At 47.4% G+C, this 21,168-nt stretch overlaps 1 protein-coding gene across 2 annotated transcripts; it reads left to right on the plus strand.

Annotated features, from left to right (window-relative positions):
* Positions 1-232: 232 nt before the first annotated feature.
* Positions 233-20,963, plus strand: GPR62 (G protein-coupled receptor 62). 2 transcript variants are annotated; one of them, XM_044451324.1, is made up of 2 exons: positions 233-276; positions 19,634-20,963. In XM_044451324.1, the coding sequence occupies exon 2, from the start codon at positions 19,746-19,748 to the stop codon at positions 20,961-20,963; it is 1,218 nt and encodes a 405-aa protein (XP_044307259.1). In that variant the 5' UTR covers positions 233-276; positions 19,634-19,745. The 2 variants fall into 2 exon arrangements, with proteins under 2 accessions (XP_044307259.1, XP_044307258.1); XM_044451323.1 differs by lacking the exon at positions 233-276 and adding an exon at positions 10,737-10,921.
* The last annotated feature ends 205 nt before the right edge of the window (positions 20,964-21,168 follow it).

Genomic DNA, 21,168 nt, shown 5'->3' on the forward strand with positions numbered 1-21,168 from the left:
TCCATCTTATCCCCACAACAACCCTGTGAGGTAGGTTGGGCTGAGAGTGTGACTGGCCCAAAGTCACCCAGTTGGCTCCATGGCTGAGCGGGGACTAGAACCCAGGTTGCCTGAGTCCCAGTCCCATGCTCTTAACTACTACACCACACTGGCTCTCACACCACACTGGCTTGTATTAATACCCTACCTTTCTTCCATTCTAGGCTATCAATGTGGTTCCCAGGTGGTCTCCCCTCCAAGCTCAGACCAGCCCCGGACCTGCTTACCTTCAATATGGTAGATGCTTTATGTGCCTTCAAACCATACATCTACATGAAGGCTAGGTTCAGACAGTGCAACAACCCATGTTCAAGGGATGAGTGTGGGTTGTTAAACTTTGCATTGTTGTTAAAATGTGAGTTGTGCTGTCTGGGGTAACAAATCATGGTGAACAACCCAGAGTTCCCAAGCAAACTACAAACCATGGGTTGTTCATGGTTAATAAGCCATAGCTCATTCATGCAACTGGATTCAGACATGATTAACCCATTTCAGCGGCAAGCCACGCTCAATCCATGCCCAGCGCTTGAGTGTTGTTCGAATTGGTCATGGTGTCCTCAGCCTGCCTCCTAAAATGTCCATGATGCACTATTCTTTGCATACTTTTTATGTGCCCTGAAATAAAATAGTATGTTTCCCTGTGGGAAGCTTCTGTGGCAGAAGGAAGGAAGGAAGGAAGGAAGGAAGGAAGGAAGGAAGGAAGGAAGGAAGGACTGGGGTGGATTTTTGTTGAATTCCCCCCTCTTGTCTACACCTTTTGGGAGGTGCTGTTGCCTGTGCCTAAAGAGGACCATGAGAGTGAGGGCTGTGCTTCGGTGGTGGAGAGAGGGAGGCGGCTGTGCAGCGCAGCCTCTGATGCCAGGGCATTCACTGCCACTGTTGAATGAGGGCAGCCAGCATCGCTGTCTCTTTCCCATCTGGGTGTGGGTGGATCGTACAAGCATCTGTCTCTGCTGGGAGACCTGAAGAATTATGCCGTGGTTTATTTTTGTCTAGTTACGTAACCTAGAGGTTGTGTGCAGACTTGGACTTGGCTAGCAGGTGGTCATTTAGGGGCTGAAGGGTACTCATACCTGGCATACCACTTTAAAAAACAAAAACAAAAAAATCCTTACATTTAGGAAGAGATTATTATTGCTACTACAACTACATTACATTTCTATACTGCTCATAGAGGAAGCTCTCTGGGCGGTTCACAACATTTAAGTCACCCATCCAGCTTTCAACCAGACCCAACCCTGCTTAGCTTCCAAGATTAGGCAGGATCAGACTGGACCCCTCCCCCTCCCCCTCCCCCCCACCCCCCCACACACACCTTCCTGGTTTGGAAGAGGAGCTATCAACAGTTAGGGTCAGTCTGTGGCAAAGGTTCACATTTCCTCCATCACTGCTGCTATATTGCCTCCCCTACTCGAAGCCTGATTTTTATTTCTTATTTCCCCAGCTAAACGGTCTTCAGTTAAAATCATGCAGCAGGTGAAAATGTCTATAATTCTATCACAAAATTAAGTATTAGTTACCTTCAGCTCCCTAAAGGGCTCCCAAGGTGGAAAGCCCATTGAAACATGCAGTGATATCCTGATAACATAGTGAGGGTGCAGTCTGTCTAGGCAGCCATGGGGAAAGTTGGCATGCCAGCACCAACAGGGGAGACCCCTTTGGAGGGGGGACCCTCGGGCTCACCCAGTTCTCGCCTTGCCTTCTGTGACTGTTTGGTGGGGGGTAACCTCAGAGTTAAGGGAGCCAGGAGGGGAGGAGTGAGGCATTGCTGAGCCGTGCTGGATCGGCCTGGCTCATCCTCGCCCGCTCTTCCTTACAGGCAGGAGCAGAACACTTGGACGGCCAAGACATGCTGTCTCAGTGTTTTGCAGCACGGGAGAAGTACCAGGGAGACCTTGGCCTCCACGCTCCTGACCTGAATAAGATGTCCATCATCCACATTTGGAGGCAGCTGCATTGGATCGTTTTGCCCATAAAACAGGAAGAGAAAAAAGTTCTTAAAATGGAGGAGTGAATTGTGTTTAAACTCATGAAAACACCACGTGGAAAAGAAGAGTTTAAATGGCCCACAATAAATTGAATGAGGAAGGAGCCAATCTAATCTCCCCCAATAAGAAATGCATTATTTACAATTAGTTTGTATAATTAGGTTTTAGAATGTGGACTTTTTTCCCTTTCAGAATCCTGCTCATATTCCTGCACACATTTTTCTCAAAGGAAAACCCTGTTAGTGCAAATGTCATCATGAGATGTTTCTGCCTAGCGGTTGTCTCACCCAGGAGATCCTTGGTTTGCCAAGAACACGTATAGAAACCTGGTGTCACTTGTCTTAGCTTGAGTATGTATGCAGCCTGCACCCTCCTGGATGTTTGTGCACATGTGTAGACCCCAGACTCCTGCAGATACTGGACGTGGCCCTTGGGTCTGAACAGCCATTGTACCCCTGCCTTAGATGGGTCTAGAGAAGTTGATTTCCATTTCTGACCTTCATTCAGCTAACAGGAAATGCAGGCTAAAAGCCAGGCAAGGATCTGGTTTGCTCTCACCTCAAGCTACTCAGTGGATGCACTCTAGGGTTTTTCCTGGTTTTTCTTTTTCAAGGTTGAATGAATTTTATTTTTGCAAGTTTGCTAGAGGCAGATAATCTCTTCTTATCTAATCTATATATTTATAGCTCCCATCACCATAGTATCACTGTGCCTTTCATATATTTACTGAGGGAAATAACAATTATAGCCCTGTCTATTTTTTTTAACCGTCTGCGTGCTAACTGCCTGAGGGACAAATCGCCAGATTACATTATTGGACTGCTTGTAATTGGTGTGAGTGGATCTGTTGAGAATTGCTGAGTGGCGGTGGCCTGTAATCCGAGCAGTGGGGGGGGGGGGCAGCAGCTGACAAACTTCTGAAGTGGCCCCTTCTCATAAGGAAGTGGCCCCTTCTCACCATGGCCCACTGGGAGCCACTCTCCAGAGTCTTGGGCAGAAGCTTCTTCAAGCACAGCACTGGCTCCCTGAAGCCATTTTTAAGAGAAGAAACGAGCTGCTGACGACTGAAGCTGCAACCTTGCAGGTGCACAACAGATTTTGCTGTGGAACTTGGTTCACCCAGGCTTGTTTAATCTTTTGCAACAGTCCTCTGCAACCTGATGCCCCGCAGAGGTGTTGGTCTACACTGTGCATCATCCCTGGCCTACATGGCTGAGGATGGCTCTGGTTGATGTTGCACAACATCAGGCGGAGCGGCTTGAAGAAGCTGCCTACTTAAAAGGAAGAAAGATCTGTCACAGCTGGAGCTGCACCACAGAGGGGAAGTCATTCATTGGCAATCCTTCGTAGCGCCCAGTTGCAGGAACCCAAAAGGACAGGGAAGAAGTAGGTGGGTTCCTCATATTCGCACCAAATCTAGTCTCCCTTCATATAGAAGGCATGCCTGTGATCAGGCATAGTCAGAGCTAAAATGAGAGCAATACTTCATTGGGTGCCCACATCGGTACCATGACACAGAACAATGATGCTCTCTGTTCTTCGGCAACAACAATAGCGTCTGACAACAGCAAGTGGTGTATCGCCATGGATTGTTTTGTTCCCTCAGAACCATAACCTCACTTGCCCGGCATCAGCGCGACCTTCTAGTAAGCAAACACACCAGCAACACTCTGTTGGCCCATCAGGCATCAGCGGCCGCCCTCGGCCAATACAGTTAGAAGCTTCTCCTCCCAAACAGGCGAGGCTTTTGAGGTGCTGGGCTGTTAAGTTGCTGGGCTAAAGATGCTGGATAAAGTTCATACATCATAAATGGCAGGACCAAGTTCCTATTCTGAAGTCCAAACTGCATTGTGCCAATGAGGCTGAGCTGGCTCTGATCCTCAGGTGTGTTGAACTACAGTTCCTAGGATCCCTGACTATTGGGAAGGTTGGCTGGGGCCAATGGGAGTCATAGTCCAAAATATTTGGAGAGAATCCGCTTGTCTATGTCTGCTGAAAATCAATAGCAATGCATTATTTCCATTGTGCACGCTTCAATTTTGCTGTTTTTAACATATTTTTGCAAGGAGCGATGTAACAAGTTGGCAGGAAGGTGGGTAGGTGGGTGGTTTGGTTTAAAAGGAACACAATTGGCTGCAACACCTAGAGGCTGCTCTATCATAGACCAGCTTTTGTGGCAGCCGCTTCAACAGATGTGCGAAGTCCCCTGAGAACGGGTGTGGACACGCACTTGCAGCTGAATGGAGAGAGAAGGAAAGGAAAGGAAATGAGGAGGCAAGCAGCACAGGCCATTAAGAATACAACACTTAACCTAACCCTTCACTGGAGCATCACACTGAGAATGACTTCTTTTCCGCCAGTGATATTACACTGCTTTTCTGCTCTTACAAGGAACTCTCTCCTCTCCATTTTATCCTCCCAACAGCAACCCTGTGAGGTAGGTTAGGCTGAATCAGTGACTGGCCCAAAGTCACCCAGTGAAGTCCATGGCTGAGTGGGGAACTCCTGAGTCCCAGCCCAGCCCCTCAAGCACGAGGGCCTGCTGCTTTGTTATTCGGACAGGTGCAAATGGAGTTAAATTTTACTTGTCTTGAAACACTCCTTGGATTTAAATTCAAGCATACATGGTGGTGAGTAGGATACATTTGTTTAAATGGCCAGGTTTCTTTACAACTAACAATCAAGCCCAAGTTCAGTTCTTTCCCAAACATCACTGCTGTCTTTCCTGTAAGAAAATCCAGTTATAGAAATCCTCAGCTGGTGGTTACATGCCACTTAAATTTTGGAAATCAAAGTATGAATTGGCAGTCAATGAAGGCCAGCAGAATTGTTCTGACAGTGAGATTGTAACTGTGCAACAGTTGTCAACTTTTCCAGACCTGGGACTCCTAACTCGTAACAGCAGGGGGTTGGACTCAGTGACCTTCATGACCCCTTCCATCTCTACTGTTCTTTGATTCTAACTCCAGCTTAAAGCATGAGACCCAGTTTTATTTATGTCTGCTCAGCTCTCTAGTCTCTGTGTGTCCACCAATACCCTTCATGCCCCTAGCCTGTGCTTTTCTTTTCTTGTTTTAAGCCTAGGGGTAAAGAAGAAATTTTAGTAGTGAAACTGGCTCAGTTCATTTTAAGTCAAAACTCCAAGGTGATTGTGTTGTAGGTCCTGACCCAACAGTTGATTGTGTGCCTGCACAGCTATCCATTAAGCTAGGTTGTTGAGTCACCTTTGCTAAGCTGAAAAGGAGGCGGCCTGCAGTTGGATGGGTGTCTGCATGTGGAAGAACAGAGGGTTGGACTCAATGACCTTATAGACTCCTTCTCTTCTCTTCTCTTCTCTTCTCTTCTCTTCTCTTCTCCTCTCCTCTCCTCTCCTCTCCTCTCCTCTCCTCTCCTCTCCTCTCCTCTTCCAGGGATTATAAGCTCTGTCAATGGGGCATTCTAACTCTTTCACTTCAACTTTTGCTGATGACAGTACAAATATCTGATATCTAAAAGCAATCAGATAGTAAAGTCTGCATATGTGAAACTGCAGAAAATGAACAGTCCAGGCAAATACTCTTTTTGGGAAAGCAGCAGTGCTAAGGGCATTTTCCTTACTTTTTTTCCTTGCAGACAAGAGTCAATGAAATGAAACAAGTCCCATGTTGGTGGGAGAAGTGCGTTTGGGGAACGAAGGGTATTGGTGGTCTGTTCGCTGACTATGCACTTCAGCAGTTCCTGCCGCCAAGGGGACATGGCATTTCTGAAAGCAAGGGAAGGCAACTCTCAGTCCTACTCCTACAGTCGGAACGGCTTCAACAGACATTCCAAGCAAAGCTATAGATGATCACTCGACTGTCTCCTGTGCTCGAAAGCTCTGTATCCAGTAACTAACATGCTTTGTTTTGGTCGGATAATAGCCACTGCAGACTGCCAAGAGACAAAAATGCCTGTGGAATAACAGTAGCAATTGAAGTATTTTGGGCTGTGCAACCTGGGAGAAAAGTAATCGTTTCCCTAGATGGTTGGAGCAGCTTTTCTTTAGAGAAAGTCTAGTATTTACATAGCCAACCATGAGGACCGTTGTTGTGCTTAGCCAAACCAATCATATCAAATTAGGAGAGAGCCCATGCATAAGCTAGCCTTCTCCATCTGGGTGCCCTCCAAGTGGTTTTGATGGCAACTTCAGAATCCCTGACTGTTGGCCATGCTGGCTTGGGCTAGTGGGAGCTGAAGTCCCACTATGTGCAGGGTGACAAGTTGGGAAAGGCTGGCTTGTGGATTGCCCTCCTGCTGTCAGTGTTATTCCTCCAGAAGACCTGGTGTGAGGGTGTTACGCTGTCGCCTGGCTGGCGAGAGAGAGGAATCCCTGCCACGTAGCTGGCTGGGGTTACAGCTAGGATCACAAGCCCTTTGCCTGGAGAAACTCGGAAAGAGCTTATGTCCAGGGTGGGGTCTATGATTCCTCTGCCTCCCCCTGACCTGGATTTCTGGGAAGATGTTTCTTCACAACAGCTGGACAGTAATACTGGCATTTCAGGCTGGGCCTGCAGAACAGTAAAGTATGTGCCCCACACTCTCAGGCCAGGGCAAACTGACTGGCCCTTTTCAAAAGAATGCAAGAATTGCTCTGGGCCCATCTCATCCTGCATTCAGTTCACGCAGTGGCCAAGCAGCTGCCTCGAGGAAACCCACAACGGTTGAGCTTTCTCCATAACTGAGGTATATCTGCACAGTGCCTCTGTAACTGGAGGTGGTGCAGAGCCATCAGGACTAGTAGCATTCATTGCACTGATGCAATGAATGCTGTCGTCGTGTACCATCAAGTCATCTCCAACATATGGTGATCCTACAAACGAGTGCCCCTCAAAGTGTCCAGCCCATGCCAGCCCCACTCCACTCTTGTAAGCTTAAGGCCATGGCTTCCTTTATGCAATGGGTCCATCTCATAGCTGGTCTTCCTTGTCTTCTTCTGCCTTGGACGTTCCCTAGCACGATTATCTTCTCCAGTGAGTCCTGTCTTCTCATGAGGCACCCAAGGTATGACAGCATCAATGCTGTCCTGTTTTGCTTCCAGGGGAAGTTCTTGCTTGATTGGAACTGGGACCCACTGGTTTGCCTTCCTTTTAGTCCAGGGTATTTGCTAAGCTCTCCTCCAGAACCATGTTTTGAACACATCCATTCTCTTCCTGTCCAGCCCAGCTTTCACACCCATACTTGCCGATCAGGAGTACAGTGATGTGGATGACCTTGGCCTTGGTCCAGCAACACGGGACATTCCCAAAACAGATCTGGAATTTGTAGGTTAGCCTACGAGCCAATGTGGTGACCTCACAGGAAGGATGAAGGAGCTAGAACAATCCTGTATATCAGAGGTGCACAATCTGCGGGCACCCAGCCCTCTTGCACATGCCCTTCCCCCAAGTAAAAGACTGCTGATGCTGAAAGCCTGACGCTGACGGCAGCCCCAGTTGCTGCTTCAGTACCAGGGAGGGCGGCACTGGGGTCAGAGACGATGCTCCTCGCAAGCAGCGCACAAGGGCAACAGTCCCCTCCCGCTGCTGCTCTCCCGCAACTAGCATCCACAGACTGCTCCCTGTCCTGGAGGGAGCATTACCCCGACTGGACTGGCGGCCACTGACAGCCTTCTCCCCTGTGAATGATCCTTCTTTGAAAGAGTCAATACATCTCCAGGCAATTCCACAGCTTAACTATGGGTTGCTTTTGTTTCTCCTGAATCGCCCAGCCCAGCACTCAGCTTCACTGGATCATCCAGTCTCTAGTATTATACAAGAGGAAGAAACGCTTCTCCCCATCTATTTTCTTCTTGCCATGCATAATACTTGACACTTTTATTACCCTCCACCTGTTTTCTAAACTAAAGGAGCCCACACACTGTAGGCATCCTTTGTAAGGGAATTGGTCCAAAGCCCTCCTCCCTTTTGTGCATTTTCTCCGCCTTCACAACCTCCATTTTGCCTTGGCCTGTTTACTACCTACTTGCTTCACTCGTTTTTCAACTGCTGACTCAATACCATGATAAATCTTAGAACAATGCCTAGGCATTTAAATCTTGACCTGGTGAGTAAAAATCAAGCAGATGAAGCAAAACCAAGTGGAACTGATTCTTTCACATCTTTTCAGATGTACCCATATGTGAGCAATGTTTGTCAAGGGCAAGCTGCTAGGCGCTACAGCCTAGCTATCTAGTGAGGTCAAGCTGCCAATAATGGGTTGGGTCTGCCTCCCTGACATTAAGGGCGTTTAAGATACTCACAGTTTAAGATTTGGATTACAAGAGCACATACAATTACTGATTTCTCTGTCCCTGATCCCTGGCAGTTGAATATGTAAATTGACTCTGTTGAAATCCATCTGGTTGAGGTGATGTAAGACCATTTTACTGATACTGACCCATGCATGCAAAGAGCTCACCTCAGCATCTTGCAGCAAAGTGATGAACCTGCATGCAAAAACCAGACTCAGGTCTGTCCTCTTGTTTTCAGTCCTATTTCATTCTTTACTTTTCCTTGAATTCTGGTATTGTGAATGAATTCTGATTTTAGGAATGTTCTGCCTATTTGAAAAGATTTGAGTCCTGACTGTACTGCACAGGGCTATAAATAGCACAGAGGTGATCCATAATTTTGATAAATTCTAAACACACAAAACTGGCTTCATATTTCCACAAAGACTGAATGGTAAACACTCATCCTCTGGAATCCAGGGCCCACTCTTTGCATTGTTTTAACTTGCGCAAATCGAGTTTCTAGTCACCAGTAATCATTCTGAAATAAGGGAAAGAGTACCATCCATGAACAGCCACTGCTCCCTGTTCACAAAAGAGCAACAATATCAGTGTGACCTGTATAAATTATGCAGCTATGACAACAGCCTGTAATAGGTTTGATCCACTAGCCATAAGTAGGAGTAAGAAGGGCTGCATGAGTAAAGTGCCACCTGTCTGCCTTTGGGGATCCTGCTCAGGCCGTGTCCATTTCCAGTTCTGAAATGTGTTCAGCCTCTACGTACCTGCAAGCCTGTTGGTGATAGACCCACATGCAGGTTGAACTACTTCAGACTGCAGGTGGGAAGTCACATAAGTGAATACTCTTTTATTAAAACAAAATAAAACCCTGCACAGAACGTGAGTGTGTGCAGAAGTCTGGGTTAAAACCCTTCTCTGTGAGATGTTAGGACTGAGCAAGTGTGTGTGTGTGTGTGTGTGTGTGTGTGTGTTACGACTAGACTATTCAGACATGTGAGTTCTCAACCTGCATTCTGAAGTCATCCAGGTTTACTACCTCGGTGAGAGCTTGGCCATAAAACAACATGGTTGTAATGCCTAAAAGGACAGCAAAGGGGAGAAGGAGAACGTATTCTTAATCTGCAAAACTGTACATTTAGGGTCAGTTTCTCTCTTCGCTTTCTCATAGAATTGAATGGGTGCAGAATTTGGATTACACTACTCTTGCACACTGTATATTCATCAGACTAAAGATGTACATACCTAACATCTGTTTTCAAGCTGAGATCAATCCTAGAATGCATGAAGAATAAACAAGACAGTTTTCCATTAAAACATACATTTTATAAATGAGAGAGCTTTTGTATGAGCTCACGCCAGTTTCCATTTCCTGATTACATGATTACAATACTATAAAAATGAGATATGGATCTTGTCTGGGCAGTTTTAGGTATAAGGTGTCTCTGGGCAAAGAAAACTCACTGCACTCTTTCTCAGTGTGGTTCTCTCCAGCTGTTTTGGACTTCGTCTCCCATCAGTCCTAGACAACACGGCTGATGATCAGGAATGCGGGGATCTGCAAACCAAAACCAGGCTGGGGAAGGCTGCCATAAGCTAATCATAAGAGTCAAGCTTCCACCTAAATCAAATGAAACAAGGACCCGCTGCTCATCCAATATCTTAATTCATGGAAATGTATGCACATTAAATGTTGCTCATCACTCAGCTCTGTGGCTGGGCTAAAATACATGAAGAACCTCCAAGGTGACGAGCTCTTTGCAGTATAAAAATAGCCAGATCTCTTTTGCTATCGCTAGGGTAGAAACCCTGCACTTGGAAGGATGGACCTTGCGGGGCTGCTTTTGCTTTGCTTTCCCCACCAAAAAAAAAAAAAAAAAGACTTCCTTTGCATCCTGCTTCCTTCTCCTCTCTAGGTACAGCTTGTTCATCTGACTGGGACAGCCAGGCCCAATTATTTGCTGGGTGGGGCTGAGGATGGCATCCCCTCAGGCATCCCCAGAATTCCTGCCCTACCGCAAGAGTAAGCCAGGGTCACCCAAGCACTTGCTATGCATCACCATGGGAGGTGCTTAGGACCCAGCAGAATTCTCTCTGCGAATGACAGACAGTGCTTTAAAAGGCCAGGCAGAGCCCAGATGTGACAGCCTGTGCCATCCCCAGCAAGGGAACCAGCAGCAGCCGCTACTGCAGCACCACCAGCAGCAGCCTTCCGGCTCCATTCCAGGTGTGGAGAATCTAACAGTCACCTAAGGAGCAGGCAATGCCTTCCTGGGGATTTTGTGCACCCCAGCATCCTCCTGATGCTGAGCCTCCTTCGGGGTGCAACTGCTCTCTTGCCTAGGCTGTCCTTCCCTACAGAGGGGAAGGACTTTGATTTCACAAACAAAGCCACTCAGTGTAAACAGGACAATTGTCCTTGCTCCCTGTAAATGGAGTTGGTACAAACCAGGAAAACATCACCAACTCGCTGTCTAGGAAAAAGGACACAGCGGAGCATGGGAAGCTGCTAAGGCTGACACTCAGGTGGGGCGGATCGGAAGCGGCTCTCACCCTGGCTGGGAAGTTATGAAGAACTCACTGAGCGGGAGGAAACCAAAGTCAGCATTGCTGTGGGCCACCAAGGAACCTCCAGGTGCGCTTGAGCTGGGTGAGTGACTTTTTGGGGGAGCTTCTGGGGGGAAGCAGGTCTGAGACCGTATTGGGAGGCTGATGCTTCATTCAGGAAGATGAAGTGGGCTACTAATACTTTCCACTGAATGGGCCACAGGAAGAAAGCTTCCTTCCTGCTTTCCCATTTGAATTCTAAGAGGTCTTGGGTGCTGCAGGGTTCAAAGAAATATAGAAACACTTTTTGGTGTAAGGCACTAATGTGGTTGCTGGGTCAAAATTTGCTCATCTATATTCAAGAGTTCAGACTGAAGTGCAAAGAAGAGTGCTGAAAATGAAGATGGTAGTGGAAGAGAATGTGTTTCAACATAGGGAGATACCAAAGAAAACTGCCCTCAATCTGTTTAACTGGGGAAAAAAACAAAAATACACCCTCTTGTCTAAAAATACATTCCAGCAGTTAATATGGTAAAGAGGGAATACTTTGTATAAAACAGCCTTCTCCAACCTGATGTCTTCAAATTGCTTTGGACTACAACTCCCATCCCCTAGCCAGGAGCAGCATTGCCTGTGCTGGCTGGGGGGCAATGGGAGTGGTCATCTAACACATCTGAAGGGCACCAGGTTGGGGAAGGCTGATGTAAAGAATTCACTGATACAAGGCCCTTTGCCTGTGAACTGCCTAGTAGCAATGAAAGGGAAGTTTCTAATGGAAATGTAATATTCTGAACATGGCCTTCTTGGATAACAGTGGGAAAAGACGGGGTCCAAAGTGTTTTCAGAAACATTGGAAACAATTCCGAAAGTGTCTTCCCCTTCCCCGTTTTTCTCGCCTTGCTTCAGACCCCCTGAAGCTTTGCCGGCTGTGTTGGGGTGTGCGCTCTGCCTATTCCTCGTTCTTTCTGGAAGGCAGTGCATTCTTCTTCCCCATTCCATTGGCACAGAACTTTTGTTCCTCGTGGATTCCTGTCCTGGGTCTGCTTGTTCCCTGTTTTCTCTTTCACTGCTCCATGCGAGAGGATGTTCCGAAGGCTTGCAGGCTGAAACTCAGTTGCTGTAATTGTCATCCGTCTGCAGTTCAGCCATGGTCCATGCGGGGCAGGTGGTAGGGAGCACAATGTATGCATTCAGCCAGAGGTTGTTTCCCATATATCTGGCTGAGTCATTGGAAAGACATGCTGTTTTTTGGGTTAAATTTGAAATTCCAAGCTGTGTATGGATTACCTCTTCAGCATGTGGTGGAAACACCTAAGGAAGCTCTGCTTTGTCATCATTTCCCCTTGTATTGTTGCCATTCATGAGAGAACTACCTGAAGGTATACCAAGGACCATGTTGCACTCTGTTGTAAGGCCCTTTCACACAGGATGCCAGCAGCCGACCACTTCCATGCACTGTGATCCCTTGTTTTAAAAGCATGTGTGAAAAGCACAACTTGGGGAGGGTTATCAATGTGGTTGTGTCATTCACACATTCTTCCCAAGAGAGGATTGCAGCGTGCAGAAGTGGGCCTCACACAGCTGGCCGCAAGTGCAAAGAAAGCTTAGCCAGGGGTTCCCCACTGCACCTCCCATCCATCCTGACTGCTAGCCATGCTGGCTTGGATGGGAAGAGCTGTGCTCCAACTATGCCGGGGAACCCCACATGAGGGGCCAGTGGCCTAAAGCATCACAAGAACTGTGACTGGAATGAGCCATTTGGAAGAACAGACCTTTGGTCGTCAGGTCAAAATGTTGTGCCTGTATCTGAAAGTCACTCAGTGGATGGAGGCTTTCTGTGAAGCTAACAGGATGGAAACACTCCTTCTGTATTCCAGAGAGTCTTATTGCTTGAATTTTTACAAAAAGGATGTGGGAGAGAGTGAGAACAGGGTTCTCAGGAAATGTATTGCAAAGGAAGCATCCCATGAGATACACTGTGGAAATCAGGGCCTGCCTTACAATGAAGTGGTGTGACAGGTGGCAGATTCTGAAGAGGGTTTCATTATCCTGCCTTTAACTGGCATCTCTCTCAAATGCTAACAACACCATCTCAAGTGGGCAAAGGGATATTATTTTTGCAACATGTCTAAGCCTCTGGCTCCGGAGTAAGCGATTCACAGGTTTGTGCAGGAGGATATGGCCAAGCAAGACTTGAACCCAGAGTTGTCGACATTCCTGGTAGCATTCAAACCTATCTATGATGTAGAAAAGAAAACAGTTATCTTTCCCATGGTTTGTAGTGTTAAGTAGGAAAGTGAGCCAGTGTTTAATGTAAAAGCTGGCTTAAAGGGGCTTGCCCGCCAGCCCCCCCACACACACACACGATGTTGGCTTGAACATGGTGCTCCCACTCCTAGCTTTTGTATGTCCAACTAAAGCGCTGCAAAGAACCCATCTGTGCGCAGGTTTCTCTCCTGATCCTGGAAATGTAAGGCTTTCCCCCAGTTGTTATGAGAAAACCCTACATGCCTAGGCATGCGTGTGCAGAACATTACCTGAAGGTTGGGCAAGGAGTACAGCAGGCACAACCGTGCTCCTTCTATGGGTAGCACGTGAAAGGAGGTTTTGCCTCTGGGCATATCTAGGCCAGGAGGGACCAGCGGTGGCAGCACAGACCCAGTGCACCAGGATGCCGGGTGAGGGTCCACCCATGATCTGAGCTGAGGTGGGACAGTGGGGTCAGCAGCCCAATGAGAGGCAAGGCCGTTACGGATAAGAGAAAGAGACCAGGAAGGAGGAAGACGTGAGAGCGGCCAGCAGCAGAGCGAGCCGAAACTGCACAAGTGTCGTCTCGTCCTGTGCATCATGGTTATCTGCGTGCAGAGTTTACGGCAATATGGACTTTGTCTACCCTGGGATGGGACATGGCAGGCCCATTCTCAGCTTGCAGCGAAGGCTGGCGGATGTATCTGTGCTGGGCTTTCAGTTGGAACTGTAAGGGAGCTGTCTGTGGTCCTGAACTGGGGGCAGTGCAGTTTCTTTTGCTGTGCCACCAGCCTCCATTGCCAATGTGCAGCCATTACAAATGTTGTGGAATTCAGTGTCCATTTCTTCGAGGCTGTTTCCCAGAGATGGGGCCCGACAGTGATGTGGCTGCAGACAGAGGAGCGTAAGCTGCTGGTTAACCTTGCAGAGGAGCTGCTGACAAAGTCTTGTGGCTGGGATGGAGCCCAATCTAACCAGAGTCCTCTCTAATAAGTGTGGAGTTACCCGGGCAACTCAATCTAAGGATACATCTGTTGTTGAGAATGCGTCTTCATGCTTTCAGGAAGAATTATCCTGCTGGATCAGACCATGCACCATTTCTGCACAGGAAAGAGGAAAAGAGGTGTTTGCTCTCCTGTGCATGTGTAATGTGGCTGTGCATTCATGTGAAGGGGTGTGTGTGTGTGTGTGTGTGTGTGAAGTGCACTTGTATGAGTACCAGAAAAGAGAGACCAATGGGTTGCATGTGTGGCAAGGGATAGACTGCATCAACCCTACAGAAGCGTGCATGCTCCTGTGTAGTGGTCAAAGATAGCAAAATTCATGCACATCTCCCCCACCCCCGTGTGTGTGTGTGTGTGTGTGTGTGTGTGTGTGTGTGTGTGTGAGAGAGAGAGAGAGAGAGAGAGAGAGAGAGAGAGAGAGAGAGAGAGAGAGAGAGAGAGAGAGAGAGAGAGAGAGAGGATCAATGTAAAATTGGCACTGTATTCTTCAGGCAAAAGGCTGAAATTGAGGCTGAAGTTGTCTGCTGCCTCTTAGAGCTAAACTGCAAGACGTGGGAGACCCAGATGAACTCTTCTAACAGTTAGATGTATCAGTTCAAAGGGAAGGGGGAAGGGAACAGTTCCCCCATATGAACTGTCCAATCTAAAGCCCTCCCCTCCTACCCCACAAGCTATTATGAGCCTTGTTAGGGAAAAGCACTTTGGCCATTCATTCCTTATTCAGTAGAAAGCTTCAGGCAACAACTGAAGAAGGTGCTGAGATCTGAGGGGAACCATATTCCCCAGTCAACTTTGAGCCACCCTGTATCCTACTTCCTTGCCACATAGGATGTCCTGATAGCATTTCTGGCCCAAAGTTCTGCCCTGGCCTTCAAAATGGGGCTGCAAGGAATGTCACATAAATAATTGGAAACATATCAGCTTGGCACACCAAAATAAACAGTGGGCCACATAGCACTGAGAAGACTGATTTCTAAATTTAAAAAGGGGGAGGGAAATCCATTTGGCACCATGATCTACATGTAGATCTAGTGTAGATCTATACAGATCTACAGTAGATCAAACCTTGTACTACTGTACAGCTATACAGATCTACAGTAGTACAAGGTTTGATCAGAAATGGCAAGAAATGATAAAAGAGAAAGAAAAGGGGAGAAGAGAATCTCAAAAAAGTCACTCCCAGAAGCACCCACCACCATTGGAAAATGGGGTGGAGGGGGATTCCCACTTTTCTGCTTCTTTCAGCCCCACTCACACATTGTTTCCACTTTCTTTTCCGGCATCTTCACATCTTGCTGCTGCTTTTTGCTAAAGCAGGCAAAAGGCTGATTTATGTGTTACCAGAGCAGTGGGGAGCAAGCAGCATCCACACAGTTGGATCCTTTGCCGCTCTGGTAATGTGGGTCAGGTGAACAATATATTTCCTTCCTGCTCCAGCACTGGGTCCTCCTTGGGGGGCATCATGCTAGCTTGGAAGGAAGCCAAGTAATCTGCACCAGACCTCATGACTCCATCTTGCAGATGTGGCTAGAGAGGCATGGAATCCACCACATGCATGCTTCTCCAGGGACATGGCTCTGGAGGTTTTCTGGAAGTGGCCAGAGCAGCCTTCTTTCAAGCACAGAGCCCCTTTGCAAGACACAGAAAGTGAATGACAGATGGTGTACCTGGAAAAGGTGGACTTGGACACACACACACATGGTGAAAAGATGGCTCACATAGCAGGGAGCAAACTGAGCTTCAAAGGCTTTGCCTGGCAGGAGCAGCGTCCTTCTGAAGAAGCAAAGAGAGATGCAAGACAGGAGTGGACAGGCTGCACATCCTAACATGCCGATTGTTCATGTTCCAAGTTGCTGTTGTTAAGCCATGATTCAGGGCTCAAAGGAGGGATGAGGAGCATGCCTCCTGCCCCCCCCCCTCAAATGCTGTTGCACTGCAGCTACCATTATCCCTAGTCAGAATAGCCAATGGTAGGGAGTGATGGCAGCTGTGAAACATAGAAACAGAGTGAGTCACAAGGGGACTCCTCGGCCATCTAGTCTGACCCCAGCTCTAGCCGGCTCCGCTCATGACATGCCTATCATGTGCATGTGCAGCCTATCCTTAAACACCATCACCGCTGGGGCTTCAGCTACCTCCTGTGGAAGCCCATTCCATACCCTAACAGAAACAAAGAAACAACTTAAGGCAGCTTACTTCCTTCTCCTCCTGCTGCTGCTCTCAATCTTATCCTCAGAACAACAACCCTGTGAGGTAGGACAGGTTGACATTCTTTAACTGGCCCAAAGCCACCCAGTTGGCCCCATGGCTGAGCAGGGACTAGAACTCAGATCGCCTGAGTCCCAGTCATGTGCTCTTAACCAGTGCACCACACTGGTAATGCACTGTGCTTCAACAATACCCTGGTTTAAAGCAATATGTGCACCCAGGTAGTAGGTTGCTAGCTCTTCCAACTGGAAACCGACAAGGGAACATAAAGATGCGGTTGAAACTGTATTCCCAGAAACTACTAGCATGAGGAATTTTGGTGGGGAGGGAGAAGCATATGATTTCTGTGACTTGTCCAGTTCTCAGCTCATCCTCATAGCTCCCCTGCAGGTAAGCACTGTTACTTCCAGTTTACAGCTGGGTGGACTGTATGCTTGTCTCCGATGATGATGCTGGCTGAAACTCGATTCCAAGGCTTCTCGCTCTGCAGCATGGTGAGTGGTGGAGCATCACTTCGGGAAAGCTCTGGGATGTGCAGAATAGAGAGCTTCATCCAAGCCCAGCTCTGTCCATGCTGACTGAAAAGGAATCCAGGTTGAAATACGTTCTCTGAGGCCTACTTCAAACAGCACACATGCTCTGAGCTTAAGGAGATAAAACATACCGCAACCAACGAGAAACTGTTCCACCTATCAAGATACTGTTCCGAAAGCCACCACTGCCTGCCCCAGTGATGACCCTGATAAGGTCTATCAGGAATACCCTCCTCCCAAATGTGTGGAGAAGTCAGCCTAGGGTGACTCAGTTAAATGCCTCCCTAGATCACTTTCTGTCCTTGCATAAGTGGTGGATTCACGGTGCAGGCTGTTGGCTTTGCTTTTATTTCTTCAGGGTTTAAAGAGGCAGCCTCTGTGCAAATCAGTGATAAACCCCTTCTTGATGTCAGAATCTCAGCATAAGGCAGGACCATAATATGGAAGAAAATATAGGGATTCTTCATGGACTCTCCCAGGTATAAGGCTCACCTGCACTCAATGGATGGATGTTTTCCAGGTTGCCAGGCCTCATCAGGACATCACCAAATGCTATCTGCTCAACTGGGGGCTCACCTGAGTGGTTTCTACCCCCCATATGAGAAACTGGTCAGCCCGAAAAGTTAAGGATTGATTTCCATATGCACACCAGCATAGGTGGTGAGGAGTTGCAATTAAGACCTCAGCAGGGGGACTGCAGGTAGCACAGTGGTTTAAACCACTGTGCTGCTGGGCTGGTTGATCAAAAGGTCGCTGGTTCGAATCTGTACAACGGGGTGAGTTCCCATTGCTCCGTCCCAGCTCCTGCCAACCTTGCAGTTCGAAAGCATGCAAATGCAAGTAGATAAAAAGGTACCACTTCGGTGGGCAGGTAACAGCGTTCTGTGCACCTCGGTGTTTAGTCATGCCGGCCACATGACCACGGAGACTGTCTGTGGACAAACGCTGGCTCCCTCGGCTAGGTAATGGAGATGAGCACCACCCCCTAGAGTCAGGCATGACTGGACTTAATGTCAAGGGGAAACCTTTACCTTTTACCTTTTAACAGAGTGAAAGGGAACCTGAGAAAAGATGAATCACTTTACACTGAAAATGAAAGGAAATTGTAATGGATAGAAATGGCAATAGCAAAATCTGATGTAAGCAGCTAGTAGTCATAATGGCTATGTGCTGCTTTCCAGGCCACCAGGCAGAGGGGCTGGAGTGCTGGATCCTAAATTTTATTTGCCCCTTTAAGCATTTTTAAATTTATCTATTTTCTGTTTTATTCATTTATTGTCATTTTCAAAATATTTCAAATCTTTCATTTTAAACAAATTACAAAAATTTATTACATAAATTTTAGAAAATTGTTTTTCTTCTTAGAGATATAGATGCCATTATTTTTGGGGCTGTGCCCCAGTAGAATCTACCCAGATATTCCTAATGGTGCATGAAAGAATATTTTGACTTTGCAAAGAGCTGTACATTGTTACTGCTGTTGCTGTTGATTGAAGAAGGAGCATATTGCTTAGATTTATAAATGTTGCTGGTTCAATGATGCCAGGACATTTAGAATCAGTTATAGTTACACTGGATATCACTGTTATTGGTGTGGGCAGAACTTAGTGTGTTGAGCATAGAGGAAAAATGCAATTTTCTGAGTAGTGTTGGAAATCAGTTTCAATACTGCATGTAGCTTACAGTGGAAGATTGTTAGGACTAGAAGTCTCCTGTCTGGACTGGATGAAGCCAAGGACATTTGGTACAAGTTTCTGGCTTAGCATAATTTAATCTGCTTTTTGCCATTCCTGGGGAGAGGAAGGAACTGGGCAATGCACTGAAAATCATCCCCCAGACTCAAGAAAATCTTATTACTTGCTTCTGGGATTCACTAGGCATTATTCACATATTGACAAGCTTCTTTTTATAGTCACATAGCCTAAAAACTTGCTTTTAAGATAAGGAATTCTAAAGTTCTCAGGGAGCTGATTCTGTACCCAGTGTCACATTCCATGTATATCTTCCTGCATTAATTTAAAAGAGCAGAATGTTCAATCTCGTCTTAATGCAGCAGCCCTTAACATATTTACAGTGGAGTATACACTCCCCTGAACACAGATTCCTCCTTCCCCTCCGCTAGCTTTTAGTTGCCTGCAGGGAGATTCCTGCTCCCTTCTCAAGGTTTTGGTAGATTCCTTGGAGTGGAATTTCTGGTCCCCCAGAAGGAACCAGTGCCTCCACGGCTCACATGGGTAAATGCTGCCGACTCCAACAGGTTCTCCTCCTTGGCCTAGGACTGCATAACAAGACTCTGAAAGGAGTAACGAATTATTCTTGAATAGGATGGAGAAAGTCACAGGTAGGAGCTGTAGCAGTGATCATGCCAGTGCCCATAATACCTGTGGTAGAAGCAGCTAAGTATTTTTATTGACATCCACAAGCTTCCCAATGACCTTGGGTTTTAACCAAGCCATGTCTGGATAGTCTTTTGGAAAGCATAGCTATTTCTCCACCCTGGCAATTTTGAGTTTCCTGTGTGTCATAGGACCATGTGCCTCATCATCCTTTCCTATAGCACCTATGTGTTCAACAAAGAGGCAGTTTCCAGAATGGTGGTAACCTTGAATTTCTTTTGCTATGGTTAAGTCAAGTCACCTTGCCTCCCATCAAGTCACCTTGCCTCCCACTGTGTTCTCGCACATTCTACCCTTTTCCTGCAACCTGGTGCTCTGTGGATGCGTTGGACAGCAACTCCCATAATTTGCATGAAACATGGCCAATGGGGATGACTATTCTTTTCCATTCACCACTATGTTACTAAATTTTGTTTTTTTCCCACAGGAATCAAAAACTACCAGAAAAGAAGATGGTGGCAGTGACAGACATTCCAAACACTCACTGGCAGTTCTTGCTGTTCAGGCACAGGCTGCTGTAAAGCAGACCTCAGGGGACGATGGTCAACAAAACCAGGATTAATTCTACCCAGGGGCTGGACGCATCAGGGGTGTCCCAGTTTCAGGAGGCCATCGGCATTTTCTTCATGGTCATGCTGAGCGTCATTGCCTTGGTGGCCAACACAGCTGTCATGGTTGTCATCCTCAAGACACCCCTTCTGAGAAAGTTCATCTTTGTCTGCCATCTCTGTCTAGTTGATCTGTTGTCAGCCATTTTCATCATGCCACTGGGGATCATCTCCAGCTCAACCTGCTTTAACAGAGTATTATACAGCATTGCAGAATGCCAGACCCTGATCTTCCTGAACGTTTGCTTCATCAGTGCCTCCATCCTCACCATCTCTGTTATCAGCATCGAGCGGTACTACTACATCGTCCACCCCATGAGATATGAAGTCAAGATGACGACTCGGCTGGCAGCCACTGTTGTGCTTTTCATCTGGATTAAGTCCATCCTTGTGGCCGCGCTGGCGCTGGTTGGCTGGCCCCAAGACAATGGCGCTAGCAGTGCCAGCAAGTGCACTGTCTCCTGGAGCCCTGGGGCCCACAAGAAGATCTTTGTGATCATCTTCAGCATTCTCTGCTTCATCCTGCCCACCTTGATCATCTTCGGTGTCTATGGCAGCATCTACAAAGTGGCCCGGATTGCATCCTTGCAGCATGTTCCTGCCCCATCCTGGACGGCCACTCCCAGGCAAAGGTCAGACTCCATTCACAGCCAAGTCACTATCATCACAACCAGGAATGCACCTCCCAGGATGACTCCAGAACGTTTGTTTGGTGGGAATAAAGCTGCCCTGACACTGGTCCTGATTGTAGGCCAGTTCCTCTGCTGTTGGCTCCCATTCTTCTCCTTCCACCTACACTGCTCCGTTACTTCTGTCTCTTCCATCCCTGACTATGGTGAGATCATTGTGACCTGGCTTGCCTATTCCTCATTTGCTATCAACCCCTTTTTCTATGGCTTACTGAACCGTCAAATAAGGGAAGAGCTGGCTAAGCTGGGTCGCCACTGCCTCAGCAAGCCCCTGAGTCAGGAGCTGTGCATCTCCAGCCCAGAAGGCTCCACCCATGAGAACTTTCTGCAGTTCCTGCAGAGGACCAGTTGCACAATAGAGACCCGTTCCAGCTACATCAATTCCAGCCCAAGGAACACTCTGGATCAGACTGCCACGGGATTCCGAATTCCAGGACAAATCCCAGAAGAAACCAACTGATGACAGAACGGGTGTGTTCACATCAGGTCCATATCTCTTCCCATTGAGCTCTCAGTTAAGGGCAAGAAGAGAAGGGTCAAGGCACTGAAGTAACTGACTGAGACTCTGTGGGAGAAACCTGCAGTTGAACAATTGCTTTCATCTTAAGTATGAGAGTCAGTGTGATTAAGTGTCATCACCCACACTCCCCATGGCTGACTAGGCC

This window comes from Varanus komodoensis, unplaced genomic scaffold, assembly GCF_004798865.1.
Source record: "Varanus komodoensis strain SLA01 unplaced genomic scaffold, ASM479886v1 scaffold6_2, whole genome shotgun sequence".
Taxonomy (NCBI): Eukaryota; Metazoa; Chordata; class Lepidosauria; order Squamata; family Varanidae; genus Varanus; species Varanus komodoensis.

Excerpts from the sequence above, each read along its gene's own strand:
- GPR62 (XM_044451324.1), top strand. The coding sequence starts at position 19,746 with ATGGTCAACAAAACCAGGATTAATTCTACCCAGGGGCTGGACGCATCA.